This window comes from Strigops habroptila, chromosome 3 (assembly GCF_004027225.2).
Source record: "Strigops habroptila isolate Jane chromosome 3, bStrHab1.2.pri, whole genome shotgun sequence".
In the NCBI taxonomy this organism is placed as follows: domain Eukaryota; kingdom Metazoa; phylum Chordata; class Aves; order Psittaciformes; family Psittacidae; genus Strigops; species Strigops habroptila.
In genome coordinates this window covers 53,611,219-53,630,326 of record NC_044279.2, presented here as the reverse complement: position 1 = coordinate 53,630,326, position 19,108 = coordinate 53,611,219, and the positions used below count along the sequence as shown (strand labels likewise).

Sequence of the window (19,108 nt, the reverse complement as noted above, 5' to 3'; positions counted from 1 at the left end):
AAGCCTTGGTAATTTTAAAAATTGAATTCCAGTAATTTAAAAACAGCAATATGTGGATATCCTTCTCAAACTTTCTGCCTACTTACATGTTTCCAAACATGTCTGTACATACACATGATGTGTAGGGAGACAAAAATGACGTAGTGTCTTCTATATAATATGTGCATTACATATGTAGATGACAGACCTCCATAAATCACATTCCCTGCAAATTAGTATGTGTGGTACTAGATTTGAAAACCTTGTCCACTGCTTGTCCACTGTCCCCAAGGTTTACTCTTAAGTTATGAACCCTTGGGAGATTCCAAACAGCTGCCATTTTTATCTCAAAAATCAGCTTGGCAGTGAAAAATTATTTAGTTATGCATAAACTTCAGCATAGAACATAGCAACACAGATTATGCAGCTTACCTGAGTACTGCTTTTTTTGAGCAAATTGCTGACTTGTTTCCCATGTTCTTACAAATTTACTATCTAGTATGCAACTCTCAGCTTTTGGATTAAAGGCAATTACTCCTTTTTTAAATTTAAACCAGTAAAAACGTTTGCATTTGTATTTTAATTTTGAGTTGCCATAGTGTTTTACAGAATCTAAACAGCCCTCAGCTTGCAGGTATGCTCTTAGTAGTCTGGAGATAATGTGATGTCCACAAAGACTTAAATAACAGATTATATGGACATATTTGAATTTGATTTACAGCACATTCTTTTTTGCTGAAATTTTGTGTCCTACTGGCACTTCATAACTTAAAATCATAGAATCATAGAATAGTTTGGGTTGAAAGGGATCTTCAAAGGTCATCTAGTCCAACTCCCTGCCATGAGCAGGGGCATCTTCAACTAGATCAGGTTGCCCAGAACCACATCCAGCCTGGCCTTGAAGGTCTTTAGGGATGGCACATCTACCACCATAAGATCCCCCTTCTGTCTTTCAAACTGCATGCTGTCAAAACCAGGAGAAACAAAAGATAATTCATAAATTGGTTCTTTGTGACATTTTCTGCAACAGCAAAAGGATAAAAAAGGTTGTGAAAAGACATTCTCTTGATTTTGCCTGTGCCTGGTACCTGCCTTTCATAAAATTCTAATTAGGCTGGGATTTTCAGAAGCATTTAGCTCCTAATCTAACCCTACTGAAATACTAAGTAATGGAAGTGTTAAATCAATATTTAGGAAAAGTATCATTATTACTGCTGCTGCCATAGTACATGACTACCACACACTTTAAACATGTTTATTCTGTGAACTAGGGAATGAAAAAGCATGGAGAGACAAAGTGATTTTTCTAAGGTTTCTTGGTATGCTGGGAATGAATTCAATCTATGTCTCCTGACAGATTCTTTTATTATAGAATTGTCTTTTCTTACTTATATGTAATTACCCGTAATCTGTCTGCAAAGAGGAGATAAATTAGGATAACTTTGGAAAATCTACTTAAGAAATGAAAAATTTTTATTTACAAGGTAGAGAAGTTGCATCATTTTCCATTTTAGGTAATTTTTTTAAAGAACATTCAAGAAATAGTGTGTCCTATCTTAACACTTTCTTTTCACATTTATAGAAGTTGCATGTTAAGATACTATTTTTTATATTTACAATTAGAAAGGGAGGAAAAGGAAAGATAATGGGAGAAATTAAAGAAGTTCAAAACTGCTACCCAGGTTGAACTTCCTAAGAATTAATCAAAATTTTAGTGTGGGCAACAACCCATTAAAAAATCTTTCTGGTATCAAAGCCATTTCAATGATATTTTCTGATTTTATAATGGAAACTTTTGCAAAATAAAATGAATACCTTATTTTTTAAATGCTGTTCTAGTCCTTTAATTCCTTTTTATAGTGTTTGTATTTTATTCTCCTTGATTTGAAAATGACAGGAGTAGTCGGTATGATTCTGTCATTCATAGCAAATGTATTTCCCAAGTTTAGTTATTTGGATGAGTGTAGACACAGTTCCATCTGCGCTTGATATGTCAAAACAAATCTTGACTTTAAACGTATTGTATTCTTAGAGGAATTTTAAATTTTAAAACAATGCTGATACTTTTGAATGCGCAACCAGCTGTAGTCATTCTTAGCTTTTCTTAAAACACACTGTGTCTTCTCCAACGGCTATACAAACATTAATGTTTACTGTAGTAGATGTACAATACCAGTATACAGAACCAGTATCAAGTTGAAAACAGAGTTTAATGGGACTGTCACATTTCCTCCTGCACCTGTGTACTCTAACATACCTTCCTAAGAGGCATTTCTTACTGAAAGAGAAGTCAAGAACATGATTAGGAGAAAATAAAAGTTGCTTTTAGGCTTCATGGTTAGATCATGAAACTAATCATGAAATCATCTCTAGAAGAAGCTGAAGAATTTGTTTGTATGTGATGAAACACTTCTTTCTCAATAACCCAAAACTCAGTACAGTATCTCATCACATTATTCACTGCCCACATCTAGATATATGATAGAATATGTTGTTTCATGGGTTTCTGCACCAAGTTTCATAAAGTCACAGATGGTTAAGAAAACACCAGTTCTTTCTTTACCCTTTTCACCTCTTCCACTTTGCTCTATTTAAAACTCAATGAGTTGATGTTTGAGTAACGTAAAATTCACAGCTCTACTGGAGTGTATATAAAATTACAGACTTAAAACAGAAACAATGATTTTATGGTCTACTACAATTTTGTCTGAACGACACCTTTTATTAATCCCTCACTGTTACACAGGATCTATTAGTCACCTTTCCACCTGAACTCCTACTCCAGTGATGCTACCCACAATAGTCTTTTAAACCACCTAAAATGACTTAACTTTAGTACTACCCAGGGGAATTTTTCCTGAGTCATACTTTGCACGTTTCCATGTTTTTCCCAATTTATACTCACCTTTGCGTTTGCTTTCTTCAAGACACCAAAGGAAGGATATTGCATTCAAAGTCTTGTCAATTTTCTCCAATCACAAAAGTAGATTTAGTAAAGATTTCTCTTTAGTAAAGATTTCTCCCCTGAGAATTTTGCCTTTCTTAAGCTGATGGCTGCCTATGTTACAGCCATATTTTAAATATCCAGTTCTAGCAACCCAAAAGAAGAAATAATTGCATAGGTTCACAAAGCAGATAAATGCCTGAGACATGGCTCAGAATTGCTATATGGTCTCTGTAGTAATTGACATCTTTACTTTAAAATGGATTGCAACTGCAAAGTTATTTAAAAAAAGAGTTTAAATCTTACCGATAATTGATATTGGCTTTCTGGCAAAGCGTATTCTTCCCTGGAAGCCAACATACTTACTCCTGCAGCCTGCAGACCACAATCGGACCACATATTCAGCACCAAAAAACACAACCAGAACTATTTCCTATCAGAATTAAAAGAACAAAATATCAGGTTTTTTCACTAAAAGATAGACTTCAGTTTGCACATCTAATTTATTCCTATAACTCATACAAATAAGCTTGTTGAAATGAAAGACACAATAAAAAGGATTGTGCCAAATCTGTTCACTTTTTATATGCATATGTCAGAGAGTATATAAAATCTGTTCTCGAATGTGATGTGCATGAATAAAAGGATGGTTTAAGCTCCATTCCATATCCTAGGGAAAAGCACAATATAATTTTTTTCTGTTTCTTTCCAAAAATTTTTTTTTTTTTTAAATAAGGAATGGAGGGAGGCTATAAGCACATCCTTCCTAAAACTAACAAGTGTATGAAACATTTCTAGATTACGAAACACAATTTATAAACATAAAATCAGAAACTTTAATGTTAAATTTTGTATATTCAAAATAGAATCATAGAATATCTCAACTTGGAAGGGACCCATAAGGATCATCAAGTCCAACTCCCTGCTCCTACAGGACTACCTAAAACTAAGCCCTATGATGAAGAGCATTGTCCAGACACTCCTTGAGCTCTATTAGGCTTCCTGCTCCCTGGGGAGCCTGTTTCAGTGACCGACCACCCTCCTAGTGAAGAACCTTTTTCTAATGTCCAGTCTGTGCTTCCCCTGACACAGCTTCATTCCATTTCCTTATGTCCTATCATTGCTCACCATAGAGAACAGCACCTCCCCCTGTGCTGCCACTCTTGAGGAAGTTGTAGACTGCAATGAGGTCGCCCCTCAGCCTTCTCCTCTCCAAGCTGAACAAACCCACAATGACATCGACCAGCAAATTCAGTACCCTGGAGGGAATCCCATTGGGCCCCATAGATTCATGTGCATCCAGCTGGAGCAGCAAGTCAAACACGTTCAGGGTTGCCTGGGAGTTTATCATCCCCTCAGTCATGGTCTTCCAACGTAGGGTTCTGGGGTTCCCAGGGCCCATCATTGGTGTTGAAGAGAGGTGAAGAAGACATTAAATGTCTCTGCTTTGTCTATGTCCCTACTTGTGAGGTGACCAACTTCATCAAGCAACAGCCCAATGCTGTCTCTGATTCTGCCTTTGCTATTAACTTATTTTAAAAAGCCCTCTTTGTTGTTCTTCACAGTGCTGGCTAGCTTGAATCGAGCTTTGGCCACACAAATTTTCACCCTACAGTGGCAAACAGCATCTCTGTAGTCCTCCTGTGTCACCTGTCCTTGGTTCCAATGTCCATACCGATTTCCTTTTCTGCCTAAAAGTTCTAGAAGAAGATCCTTGTTCAGCCAAGCCAGCCGCCTGTCCCACTTGCTTGACTTCCAACACTTTGGAATTGCCTGCTCCTGTGTTCTTAAGACACGGCTCGTAAAAAGTGACCAGCATTCATGGACCCAAATACCTTCAAAAACAGATTCCTAGGGGACCTTACTAACTAGCTCCTTCAGCCACCCGAAGTCTGCTCTCTCCATATCCAGGATTGAAGTTTTGTTGGCAGTTTTTCCTCCTATCACCAACTTTTGAAACTCAACTACTTTGTGGTCACTGTGACCAAGACAGCCACCAATCATCACTTCACCCACAAGTTCCTCTCTGTCTTGGTCTGCTGGGTCTTCCTGTTTCTTCCCTCACCATTCCCTGCAACTGGAGGTGTAGAGGAGAACATTACTTGTGCTCCTGATCCCTTAACCAATCATCTCAAAGCCATGAAGTCTCTCTTGATTGCCCTTGGACTTCATATTGCAACTTCATTGCTGCCTACATGAAAAATCAATTAACAGATAATAATCTGAAGGCTATACCAGGGTAGAAACCTTTCTCTTCACACCATGAACCCAGGCCCCAAGGGAGGCAGCAGACGTCCCTAAGAAGTGGGTCTGGTCTGCATGTTGGGCACACCCTGCAGCTTGGCACCTGGATAACCTGCATGTTCCCAGCAGAGCTCTGTCTGGGAAGCTGCATTGGTCATGGTGTATGTAGAGTTTAGAGAGGACACAGCCTTCTACAAGGTGGATACCATTGATCCCCAGTCAAGCCAGCAGGGCTACAGCAACTTTCCTGCAAACAAATATGCCCTGTTTGCTTGCCCTGGTCGCTAGGGCTCCCTTGGGTTTTTTTTGAGGGGGCAGCCCTCATCCCCACCCGAGTCTCATCAGCCACTATGATACAAGCAGCAGAGTCCTGGCAGCTCCCTCTGAGGTTCCTCCAGTTCAGGACCCCCCACTGTTCACGGCACTAGACTGCTCCACTTCAGATCATGCTGACTGAGGTGAGCAGTACATATACAGCGTACAAAATAAATCATCTCTATTTTAATATTGTTTTCCTCTATAGCACTATATTGTAAAGCATTTGTACATAACCAAGGATCGGTATAGTTTGAGATACTTCTAAAGAAAGCAGATTAATAAAGATCACAACATGGACAGATTTGTTCAGATCTTTGTTTCTTCCTTCCTTGTTTTCCTCCACGATTGCAATATGCTAGCACAACCAAAATACAGCTTCTAGGCTTTGTTCCAACCCAAACTGTATCCAGTAACTCAGAGCCACCAAACAACTACTACATAAATTACAGCTTTGGAAAATATTTGTATTTTAACTTAAACATGCTTGCAATCTCCACCTGGGGAATTCTAAAGCACCCAAGGAGTGAACACACTTAAATCACAATTTTCCCTCAATAACAATACCAACATGACTTTAAAACTGACATTCTGAATGATTGAAAAGAGACCAAAATATTTCAAAGCTAAAAACAGGTAAGAAAAATTCTACACTAATATGCAAAACTTCATATCAATTTTGATTTTTAACAAAGTTAGGTTAACATTTCTGTATTCACTTCTACCTCCTTGTTTTGCCTGGAAAAAGAACCAAGAAAATATGTGCAGTCTTCCTCTGTTTTCATGGCAGTTTCAGCCTGACTATAACCAAAGAATTAGTAGAAAGCTAGAAATTTTACAGCACAGTTTCAAGGCAGAAGCACAAGAAAATATACCACAAATCAGCTCCACAAGTTTACTTTTTTAAATAAATGTATTATCTAGAGCTTCTACAAGTAACACTTTCAAATTTGTGCTCTGAAATCTAAAATATTCAAGCCTAATAGTCAAAGCACAATTCAAGAACAATCTTCAAAGGAAAACAATTCTTGCATTTCAGGAATGCTCTCTCACTTATTAGATTGTCTACATTTTTAGCAGACTCCTGGTAATATCACTCAGTGGCATATGTTTTCAAGTCTCTTATTAAGAATCTCTAATTTACACCAAAGGAAGCAGAACGCTGTCTAGATAGACCTAATAGGCATGCTGGAGGAATAGCACTGGAGCTTTGCAGTAGACTGTGAAGTCATGAGCACTTCTTTCTGTAATTAGGCAGAAAGCTGGTACCAAAGCTTGAACTGACAGAGGATTTCTGAAGCAAACAGTTCCACATCCTTATCTGCAGACTAAAATGGCTGAGCTCCACTAAGGTCCACCTCAGAAATACATGTGTTCACAGTCTTAGAGGAAGAAACACAACCAGAAAGCATAGCTTATGTGATTTTGTTGACAATGTTGGTAACTTACCCTTTGACAAGGGAAGATACCCGTAACAATTCAAATGAAAACAAATGTGCCATCCAACTGCATCAAAAGCATGCTTCTACCACTCAGTGGTGGTTTATTCAATGTTGGTCCTAACAGGCAGCACTGATGGCAGTGGAAGAATCATTTCTACAGAAACTGTGTATTAGAATCACTGGGGCAGGTAAAAAATTGTGTAGAAAGGAGACAAGCAGATAAGTGCTGAGGAAGCAAAAACTTTTTAGACTTTGGTTATTCCTTGATGATCCTCTGAGGCTAGTTTTAAAAGATGAAATTACCCTCTGTCCTGAGGGTATTTTATTCTCAATGCAAATTCCAGAATCTATGATTTTATTTCAGCTACTGACAAGAACCCATCTTGGTAACATCTGGGAAACCTTGCTGAAGTCAATAAGATTGCACAGTCTATGAAAGGGAAAAATAAATCGTTGACAGAAGGAGGAACCTACATCTTCAACAAATTTGACATTAATCACTGATCTCAGCTCATTTTGTCCTGGACAGGTGTCCACATTACCAAAACCACAGCAATTAACACTTTTGTTGGCAGCCTCAGACAGGCCAAAGACCAAAAAAGCATGGAAACTGGACAAACATCACAGCTTTATAGGTGGTCCCTCCAAAAAAAAAAGGGGGGGGGGGGAGATTACGAAACTTACACTGTTGTGTATACTGCTAATGAAAGATAGAAGACATCCATTTCCAGGGCTGTCAAGGCTGATCAAGCTGCACCTCACTAAATTTGCCCTTAAAAAAGCCCTAACCTGCCTCCTTTTCCTCCTATACACATAAACACTTTTCACAACCTTAAATTTATTGCCCCACATTTACCTTCCGGTTAAGGGAAAAAACCCAGCAATTTTCTGGAAAGTCAGAAAAAAAATACTTGTTTTCACTGAAATGGAAACAAAAGATGGTGAAGAGTTGTTGTGGACAAAACATGAACCAGAAAAGATCTTCAAACAAATCTGAAAATTAAATAGTATGCCAAATATGCTCCCAATGATTTATGTCCATCTTTACGTCATTTTGGGATCGTTCTCCAGTTTTCTGAAGTTTTACAGACCCCTCGCTTTCAAAATAGGATTATAATAATAAGTATCCTGCAAAACTGTTTTATTTGAGGTCCTGGAAGTATTTTTCCCTTTCTCCTGCAAGTGGTGAAGGATTCTCAGAAGATTTCATAAACCTGGAAAGCCATTTGGCATCAACAGAAAGCCAGGGATGAACTCCTCTCATGAAATCAAACCCCAAAGTAACAAGCAAGAACAAGCCATTACATAAAAAAAAAAAAAGAGCCACATCAGGCTTGATGAAAATAGAGTTAATAAATACCCTTGGCTATTCTATCTAGCAATCAGCTTTTGAGCCTTCCATTTTTCTCAGCAGCCCTTCTCTGAACAACTAGGAGAGAAGAAAGGGAAAGCAACGCTGCATGTCCTTTGAACAAAACAGCTGCCATAAACTGTCCGGACATTTGCCATGACCCATTGAAGGATCACCAGACAGCGGGGGGAAAACACAGAGCATCATCCTTTGTCTGTGGCACTGAACCTGCTCCAGAGGCACAGCCAGAGGCACACTGTATTGACATATGTACCAGCAGAGAGGGTCTTCATGCAGCACTGTAACTCAAATTACCTGCCAGGAAGCGGAGCACAGAGTAAGGGAACAACAAAACAGACCGGATTTTTCACACTTACATGTTAGTCTCTTCCTGTTTTGTTAGTGGTAAAGGATACTTTTGGCAATTCAAATTGCCACAGTAATACTAGGGAAAGCATTTCACATGTAGTAACTGCCTATCCGCATACAGAACTGACATGTAATTACAGATTTTTAAACTGAGCTTGTACTGTCTAATAACTTTGCTAAAGTCAGTAGCAGCATTCCATTATTCTGTGCTTGTCCCTGCTGTCTGGGAAAAAAAACCCAAAACACACACCTATAATTTTGCCCAGTCAGGTGAAAGTCCTTAAACTCATTTCATCTTTGTATTCTTTTTTTCTTTTTCTTAAATCTAGCCACTGCATAAGTCTTCCCGACCCTATAATCATAAAATAATACATAATCATGTATTATTCTTAGTCTATTCTTAGTCTAACTCCATTTTATTAGTTTTATTAAAATAAAAAATAAATAAGCTTAAAGGGAAATATATATGAAAATAAGCTCCATGCATATCTAATTCAATCAGTCAAATAAGAAACTCCTGTGGAAAAGCCATCAACTTTTAACCAAGATGACCAAATAAAAAAAGTGCTCACATTAACACGGAAAATCAACATTTTACACAGGAGTGTAAGTGAAATATATAGCCTGGAATTTACAATATGTTCCAGTATGGTTACGGATAACTGCACCAGGGAAGCAGGAGAAGGGAAGGAGTTTGGTTGGAGTGATTAAAGTGCACACATGAAAAAGACAAGTATTTTCTCAGCTGCAGCTGTGTTTTAGGTAGAGAGCACACACAAGGCTCTCTTCACTTTTTTTATTGGAATATTTAGGTGCTCGGGTAAAAAGAGGAAGTGGGATGGCTAAATGAATAGTGTGTGCTCATGAAGATTCAATCAAGGAATGGCAGCTCTAAACAATGAAGCCTCAGAAGCAGGCATAAAGCTTTAATAGTCCAAATGTTTGCACACGTGTACTTATGTCCAGAATTTAATCTGATAACCTGTCTTCAAGGTTTTCCAGTCCTTAGACTTGAAAATGTCATTTTAGTGACCTGTTCAACTTAACAGTTTACTCAAATGTTACGAAAACCTACTGATACTGAAAATACTTCCTACCATCATGCTTGCTTTCATAAAGATGATAGACATCATATGTGAAAATATAATGTCCAGTATATGGAAGAACAGATGTCAGACACTGGTAAGTGTCCTACAGTATCATTAGCTTATTCAGACTTACATGTCTTAGATGAAACCAATGCAGTTAATGTTTGAAAGTCTCTTGTTTGGACAAAAATGAATTCATTTAACATTTCTTAAAAAAAAATTTCCATGCAGATGTGAAAAATATGCTGAATTTGCTGACTTCATACCAGGAGTATCTTTATCTTTCAGTTTATTGACATTCACCTTTCCTGTACAGAATGAAGTTGTACACTAATGAGGAAAGCACATGGTGCTTTAGTCATATTACCTACGACAACTACCATCCAAGTGAGTTGGGCGAGTTGGAGTGGACGATATAGTTTTAATTGTGTTTAGGCAGGAACCAATTTTTCTACAAAGGAAATTAATTACAGTCTCAACTATTTCTGAGCAGGACATTTTTTCTAGAATTGCCTAATTCAGAAAGATACCGCTAAGGCAAACACAATCCAATAGTGAATCAAGAAGATTCAAGAAGTTAGTGCCTGGAGTTCTTAATTTCTCTATATATCCACCAGTATCCCACAGGAGCTTTCCAGTTCTCCAAAAGCACATCTTGAAGCCTTACCTGAAAAGACCACCTCTGGTAGAAGGAGAAGGGTTTAGCTTTGCTCCTGGACTGGAATCTATCCAATGTGAATATCCACTTCAGAACTGTAAATAATCATATCCATGTTTCTTAACCGTTTGATTTGGGAGGGTCTCAAAATTTTGAGGACAGGAATTGGAAAAATCCTGCATATATCTCTCCACCTTCCTCTCACTCCCAAGAAAGAAATGTTTCCCTAGTCTCTTGGGCCACATTCTGAAACCACTTTGCACAGAAAACGCTATAGAGCTAGAGTAAGAAGTGAGTAAAATTTGACTAAGGGCATTATGAGTTGGCCCTTTCTTAATTTGTCTCAGTCATACTTACTGCACAAAGATTTATATTTTTAGATAGTTGAAAAGCACACGACTATCATCCAACACATATTCTGCACTGCATTAGAGAAACGCAAAAAGTAATATAACCCACAAGAATCACTGTATTATAATTCACATTGAGAAGCTTGACAGTTACATTTGAATCCAGAAACACTATGGCAATTTAGCAAGATCACTTAGCAGACAATTTAAGCTTACGGAATGTGTTGAAAGACTTGTGGACTCAATTTTTTTCCTAATATTTTTAATCTGTAGTACTCCATATCTATTTTAACAAGGTTTTACATTGTATTAACATAATTTTCCTGATCTATTTGTTCATCTTCCCACAGACCAGCAAGAACCTCAGAAACCAACAGGGATTCTCCCTCTTCTCTCTTAGATTACAGCGAATAAAAGAACATAATGAAAGCTTTTGAGTCATGTGGTTATTTTTATTCAGATGTATTCTATGCTAACATAGTCTGAATCTTCCATAGTATAAAAGAATTTGTGTATTTTTCTACTAACGCAGTTTACCTGTCAGTTCCCTGGACACCTCATTAACACCTACTGTTACACAGGCAATATACACTACACAAATATCACAAAATGTATTATGGGACTTCCTCTGCACACAGATAAACATTAAGATAAATAATATTTCCTATTCCTCCTTCATTCCAAGTGCGATGACCACAATATTAAATACATCATGGCATAGAAGTAGAAATTAAATTAACAAAGTTGAATCAATATGATCTAGAGTAAAACCAGACTATTTCCTCAAAATCAAGAACACTCTTGGTATTCTTGTTCAGCCTGGAGACGAGAAGGCTCAGAGGAGACCTTACAGCAGCCTTCCAATACTTTAAGGGGGCCTACGAAAAATCTGGAGAGGGACTTTTTACAAGGGCATGTAGTGACAGGACAAGGGGGAATGGCTTTAAACTGAAAGAGGGGAGATTTAGATTAGACATTAGGGAGAAATTCTTTACTGTGAGGGTGGTGAGGCCCTGGCACAGGTTGCCCAGAGAAGCTGTGGCTGCCCCATCCCTGTGTTCAAGGCAGTGTTCAAGGCCAGGCTGGATGAGGCTTTGAGCAATCTGGTTGAGTAGAAGGTGTCCCTGCCCATGGCAGGAGGTTTGGAACTGGATGATCTTTAAGGTTCCTTCCAACTCAAACCATTCTGTGATTCTACAATCAAAAGACAGTTAAAAACTTCCTTTTCACCTACAGCATTGTCATTATACAAATTCATGATCTATTGTGTTCTGTTACTTTTGGTGTGTAAAAACATCATGTGTGTGATAAAAAAAAAAAAAAAAAAAAAAATCTTGTTTTTAGAACAGCACAATTAGTGAAATAACTCCCAGCCAAGAATCTCTTTTTGCAAGGTCTTGCAATAAAAATAAAAACCTGTCTTTTGTAAACTACCATGGTGACCTCTCCTGGTAGAAAAATATATGACCTCTAACCATGAAAACATGCAATCAGATTAATACTCAAAGGAGGAATTACACCTGGCCCTCTTTATAGTTTATTTTTTAATGCCATATCCTTAAAGATCTAGATGCCGTTTACAAATCAAACCTGACACACAGACTACTAGATCTTTTAGAAAGCATTACAGCCTCCTGCTGTATAGGCAAAAGCCTGTACAAGAGGCTTTGGCAACTTTTTAAAAGTAATTTTTTAATAATATCATCTTAGAGTAAAATAAAAAAATAACTGTATACATTAAGGAATTAAAATTTGGGACAAATTGGAACAATAAAATGTTACCTAAAAGTGACACAATGAAGGAAGCCTGAAAAAAATAGATGGACCTAAACATATGCATGGTTTGCTGAAAACACTGTATATTTTCCTTTTCTGGCATAATTTTTTAAAATAAAAATAATAATTTCCATGGGAACTTTAAATAAAAATACTCCTAAACCTTTTGTTTTGTTTTGATTTTTAATTTCAGTTATTTAGCTACTGTGCAGGAGGATATTGTCCCCTCTGCTCTCGTGAGACCCCCCCTGCAGTCCTGCATCCAGCTCTGGGGACCCCAAAACAAGAGGGATGTGGAACTGTTGGAACGAGGCCAGAGAGGCCACAAAGATGTTCAGAGGGCTGGAGCACCTCTGCTATGGAAACAGGCTGAGAGAGCTGGGATTGTTAAGCCTGAGAAAAGAAGGCTCTGGGGAGACTTTAGAGCAGCTTTCAGTGCCTAAAGGGGGCCTACAAGAAATCTGGGGAGGGACTTTTTACAAAGAGTTGTAGTGACAGGACAAAGGGAATGGCTTTAAACTGACAGAGGGTAGATTTAGATTAGATATTAGGAAGAAATTTTTCAGGTAAGGATGATGGAACAAAAAGACAGCTGTTTGGTTTTGCCATCTTCACAATGAACACTCTTCAAGAGCCAGGTTCCTGTCAGAAAAGTGCATGCAGATGCAACTCTGCAGATCAGGCAGGAATCACAAACTCATACTGCACTCAGTCCCGCGATGTTTAAGGAGCGCTTATGAAAACCATTGGGAAGGTAGCAGATAAGCACAAGTAATAATTAGAAATCAGTTCTGCCAAGGACAGTTAAAATGAACTGTGTTGACTCAAGATTAAGTATTGACTGTAGAAAATCCCATAATCACTGTTCTTGACTTGTATTTGGAAGAAGCTATTAAAAAGGCAAGTGAACCCTGAAAAATATTTCCATGAATGCCAAAAGTGTCTCGAGAGTAATTAAGTAGGAAAAAAAAAAAAAAAAAAGCTCTTAAACAGGTTGGGTTTTTTTCCTGTTTTTAACAAAATTATTAATCCATTTTTTTAAAAAGGAATTTTAAACCAGTTCCAAAATTCTGATGCTCACATGGCTGTTGGAGGCAGGCTTTACCATGTGGTCTACAAAAAAGTAAGCAAGCCACATTCCCCCCTTTACCCTCAAACTGTTACTCTTAGAAGATACCATACATCCTGGTTATCCACCTTCTGATACTTATGCATGGCACAATAATTTGTGAGGCTGTATCTCAAGTTTATAAACACCATTCTGGGCAGAGTTACTTGTTTTTAGTATGCAATAGAGTAAGTTCTCTCTTTTCAGCAGTTCCAGTTACAGAACTGCCCATCATCATCCCTCACACCGGACTTTTGGCTCAGTATGCTTATCAGGTTTGCCAAGTTGTTCTGGTGGTCAAAATGGAGGATTTCTTATGCCATATTTAGGGCATGAGATACTGGAAGAAATGCATGGGGACATCAGACAGAGGACTTAAGAGAGGCATGACAGACTTCTTCCAGAAGCCAAGTATTAAGCACTTAGTGCACCAAATTGTGATCTGATAACAGGCCACTAAAGGTGACAACATGACCATGTGATCAGGATAAGAAGGCAGACAAATTCTTCTTTAAACAACTCTAGAAATTTCTAGATCATTCCCCAGTTCTTATAGAGGACTTTAGTTCAGGTAATATCTATTCAAAAAGTAACCCAGCAAGATTCAAGCAATCTGAGAGATTTCTGGAGTGTTTCAGGAGTAACTTTTGGATACAGGTATTGAGTGGGTAACTGGGAATGAAACAGCTGGATCTGCTGTTCAGATATACAAGCAAAAATCAGTTGGGGTTTTGATAATCAATGGTATACCTTGGATGTAGCATCCAAGAAATAATGTAATTCAAGATCCTACAATTTAGGAGAGCAAAATTCCAATTATTCAGGGAACTGATAGGTGGGATCCCATGGGAGACAGGTTTGAAGGGTCAACAAGCTCAGGATAGCTAGCAGGTTTTTAAAGACAACCTACTCCAAATGCAACAAAGTGATGAATGCCAACATCAGCTAAGGGAAGTGATTATCCGCCTTTACTCAGCACTCATCTGATTGCACCTAGAATACTGCTCCTGTTTTTTCCAACCACTACAAGAAACACTTCGATAAAGCGGAGGATGTTCCACACAAGGCCATCAAGGTGCTCAGGGCGTTGGACCACATGCCCTACAAGGAGGGGCTGAGGGGATGTGACTTGTTTCGACTGGAGAAAAGGATGCATGGGGGACCTCTGAGCTGCTTCTCAATACATACAAGGAGGTTATTGAGAAGGTGGAGCCAGGTTCTTAACAGCAGTGCATGGCAGGAAGATGAAAGAATATAGACCATGGCAGAAGGATGAAAAAAACCAAAACAAAATTCAAACAAGGGAGGTTCATACTGGGTATAAGGGAAACCTTCTTCACCATGACGGATGGTCAGGCACTGGAACAGGCTGCCCTGAAAAGCTGCACAGTCTCCATCCTGGGAGGTTTTCAAGACCTAATGGGATAATGCCCTGAGCAACCTGGTCTGACCTCAGCACTGACCCTGTTTTGAGCAGGAGGTTGGATTACAGACCTCCTCAGGTCCCTTCCAACCTGAATTATTCTTTGAGTATATGAAAAGAAAAAAACACCAAAGCAAATGCTTGCAGAGTTTTGTGAGATCCAGCATTTGCATACTAAGACAAGTGGAGATGCTATTCCCTCCCATTATGCAATCTAACTAAAGTGGCCACTATTATTTTGGAAAACCCTCTTTGCCCTTCCTGCTTAGGAAACTTCGACATCTGCAGGAGCTGAAGAGAAGGGCAGGCAGTGCAAGTTTAGAAAGCAGATGATAAGGGAGTATTGCCTTAACTGTTGCAAACACTTTATTCACAACTGTGGCCCGTTCCACCGTGTTTGTTTCCCCAGACATTGTACAAGAACTTTCTCATACAGCAGATCCTAAATACTGATGGATAAAAAAGTGGAAAAGGTCCCAATGAGTCTGAGAAAATTACATATGATTGGCAGAATACTGCACTTTGTTTGGCACTGAATATGGCTTAAAGCGCAAGCAACATTTGTTAGGATTAACATTAATCAAAATCCCAAAATAACTCTGTGCTCCTAATGATGGCTTAGTCAGTTGCAGGCACAAGCTAACAGCCACAACAGTTAACCAACTTCAAAGCCAAATCATTGATGCATAGAAGTGTGATAGAAGTTCTTCTTCCCTGTTCTATATAATGGCAAACTACACTGACAGACATCACTTACGCCCAAGATCCAGATACTTCTGAAAAGCATGGTTCTTTGTCAATTTTTTACCATAAGACTTAGAAAAGATATGTTTAAAAATATACATTCCTGTACTATAGAACATCCTGTTCCACACTGCATAAGATTAATGAACACCAGTTGTCCAGTATAAGAGATACAGGGTACAGCTTCATACCTTATGAAAAGCAAGTATATAAAAGCTGTCAAATACTCTCATAGTTTACAGACCTAGAACATAGTCATCCCCTTAAACTATGACCTTCCTTTAAGGAAAGCAGGTACAATTTTAAATGTCCTTTAGCATGCCTTGAATGAGGATTTTTATCAGTTATCTATCTATCTATCACCTCCATTGTTCACCTAAAGCAATTTAATAAAACATTAGTCTTCCCCCCAAAAGTTCACTTACCATCCAAAAAAGGGTTCCAGTGGCAAATTCAGCATAATGCTCTATAGTAGATAGTACACTGAATATTAAACAAATCAGCACAGAGAGAAATCTGTAAAAAGAAAAGAGTGTTTAGTGACTCATCAAGTTGAACTAAATCTAGATCTAGTTTTAGCTCTCACATAACTTTTTTAATCGCAAGTACTTTCTGTTTAAGCAGTTAATTCTTCCTAATTAAGTGAATATCATCATTTTGCATTTGATGATAATTTTTAAGAAACATGGAATAAAAATGACAGGAAAGCTGAACACAGATAAATCAATAGGCAAAGCTCACATTCAGATAAAGAAAAAAGAAACAGAAGTCTCAAAATATATACTCCTGCCCCCAGAATAGTTTAAAAAAAATAATTGAAAAGTCATGAGAATTGGAAAACAAAATGTGCAATTGAATCCTAGTTGATTCGATGCTTAAATGATGGCAGAATACACATTACTTTATCGCATACACTGTCTTGGCCACCTTTCCACCATTGGCAAGATGTTAAACATTTAAACAACTGGTGAATGAAGAACTATGATGGACAGACAAGAATGACAGGCTTCTGATATATCTGCACTACAGTTTTCATCATCTTTTAAGGTCATGCAGAAAGCAAGAGAAAAGTAAGAAAACAGAAATTACTTCCATTAACAGCCAGAAACATTCTCTCTTGTGTACCAGCTCTTCCAGATGTCATTTCCTCTGATTCCATGCCAAGAGGCTGTATCTAAACTCCTAAACTCCCAAACCAGCAATTAAAGCCTTAATAGTCCTGCACATGATGAGATAGTTTTCCAGTGAGAAACCCTTTTGAAGAAGATAAACACTGCTGACAAGGCTAGTTGAAGAACTTCAAAGCGAATGACAGACTAAGAACCCTGATGGCTATTCTATTAATATTGTGAGATTTCAACAGAAATAAACACACTAACTACACTTAGTGTGCTTTTGATAGCTTTTACATGAAAAATACAGGAAATTCATGTTCAACGTAAAGACCAGTGACAACACAAATTCCTTCAGAGTCCATCCAGACACTTGCCCTGGTCAACGTTTTAATCAGTGTTCCAGAAGAGGAGATGAAATGCACCTCATCAAGTCCACACATGACTCCAAACCAGGGGTTCAGTCAATAAACCTGAGGGCAGAGCCACTGGTTAGAGGTGCCTGGGCAGGCTCAGGAACAAGCCTACAGGAATCTCATAAAACTCAACATGAACTCAAATGTCAAATCTTGCACAGAATACGGGCCAGGCCCAAACTGACATTGGATGAAGACTTTGCAATCCCTGTAACCCTGCCAGCATGTGAAGGGCAGTGATGGTGAGGTGACAGACTGGAGGGAGCTTGGCAGAGGGCAAAAGCAGCACAAGGACAACCTTGACTCAGCATGAATAGGGATAGGTGCCACCACCCTCCTGGCAGGGGAAGCCCTGCCCCTACTGCACACCATGTGTCCTACTTGTCCCAAAGTCCTGTACATCTTCCAGTCACCTCATGTGTTCCCTTCACCTCTTTCTGCCCCGAGGGGTTGCCATTCTGTAAAACATCCTGCACCACTTGTTGACACACTGCCCTGTGACTGGCGATAGAACCAGCTGCCTCTTCCTGTCTATGTCAGAAAGGCATCAGAATGGGAGACTCCTGCTATGATATACCCAGACACCCATGTTTTTTATGATACCTCACAAGTTTTCATACTTCTCTGTGATAGGATGGTTGTCATTGTTTTGAAACTGTCATACCCACATGATCTCAGACACCCCTCGGACTGGCTGCTCATTTCCTTTAGATCGGGAAATGCAAATATAAATAAATATAAGTGCAAATATAAGCATAAATATAAATATAAATACAAGTATAAATACAAGTATAAATACAAGTATTAATACAAATATAAATATGAGTATAAATATGAGTATAAATACGAGTATAAATATAAGTATAAACATAAATATAACCAGAAATGGAAATAATAGAAATAGAAATAGAAATAGAAATAGAAATAGAAATAGAAATAGAAATAAATAGAAATAGAAACAGAAACAGACACACATTTTTGTATATACATAGGTTTCTATATATAGGAATAGAGATACATAATATATAGACTGTATAGACAATAAAATTCTGGTGGGTTGACCCAGGTCGGCTGCCAGATGCCGACCCAGCCAGTCTCTTACTCCCATTCCTCAAAAGGACGAGGGAAGAAAAGGAGACGAAAAGGCTCGCGGGTCGAGGTAAAGACAGAGAGATCACTTACCAATTACAGTTGTGGCAAAACAGATCCGACTTGGGAAAAATTAACTTCAATCATTGCCGGTTAGGATAGATTTGGATAGTGAGAAGCAAAGAAAGCTAAAACTTCTCCTCTACCTCCCTGCCTCACACAACCCCAAAGCAACATAGAGTCATGGGGAATGCTGGGTTGCAGTCAGTCCTTACACTTTGTCTCTGCCCCTCCTTCCTCCTCCTCACACTGTCCCCCTGCTCCATCATGGGTCCTTCCACTGCCTGTAGTCCTTCAGGATAAACCTGCTCCAGCACGGTGTCACCAGGGGCTGCAGGGGAATCTCTGCTCAGGAACCTAGAGCACCTCCATCCTGCTCCTCTCCCCTTGGTGCTCACAGGGCTGTTTCTCACACTGGTATTTCCCCTCTCCCCTCACAGCCTATGCTCTGGGTTGGTCCTTTCCTAAAGCTGTTTTCCCTGAGCACTCCTACCCACGGCTGCAGGGCTCAGCCATGCCATGTGTGGGTCGGTCAGAGCCGGCTGGAACCGGCTGTGTCCAGCAACAGGCAGGCCCAGCCACACCTCACACAGGTGCCCCCTGCAGCCCCTCCAAGTATAAATACACTGTATAGATATAA

At 38.8% G+C, this 19,108-nt stretch overlaps 1 protein-coding gene across 1 annotated transcript in view; it reads right to left on the bottom strand.

Moving 5' to 3' along the window:
- The window catches only part of LOC115605583 (potassium voltage-gated channel subfamily KQT member 1-like), a 482,515-nt gene that overhangs the window by 442,356 nt on the left and 21,051 nt on the right, over positions 1 to 19,108 (bottom strand). The window contains exons 3-4 of the mRNA XM_030480260.1: positions 16,217 to 16,307; positions 3,230 to 3,356 (exon numbers count right to left, since the gene is read on the bottom strand). Of these exons, the coding sequence (XP_030336120.1) occupies positions 3,230 to 3,356; positions 16,217 to 16,307 (218 nt within the window). The remainder of the gene's footprint in view (positions 1 to 3,229; positions 3,357 to 16,216; positions 16,308 to 19,108) is intronic.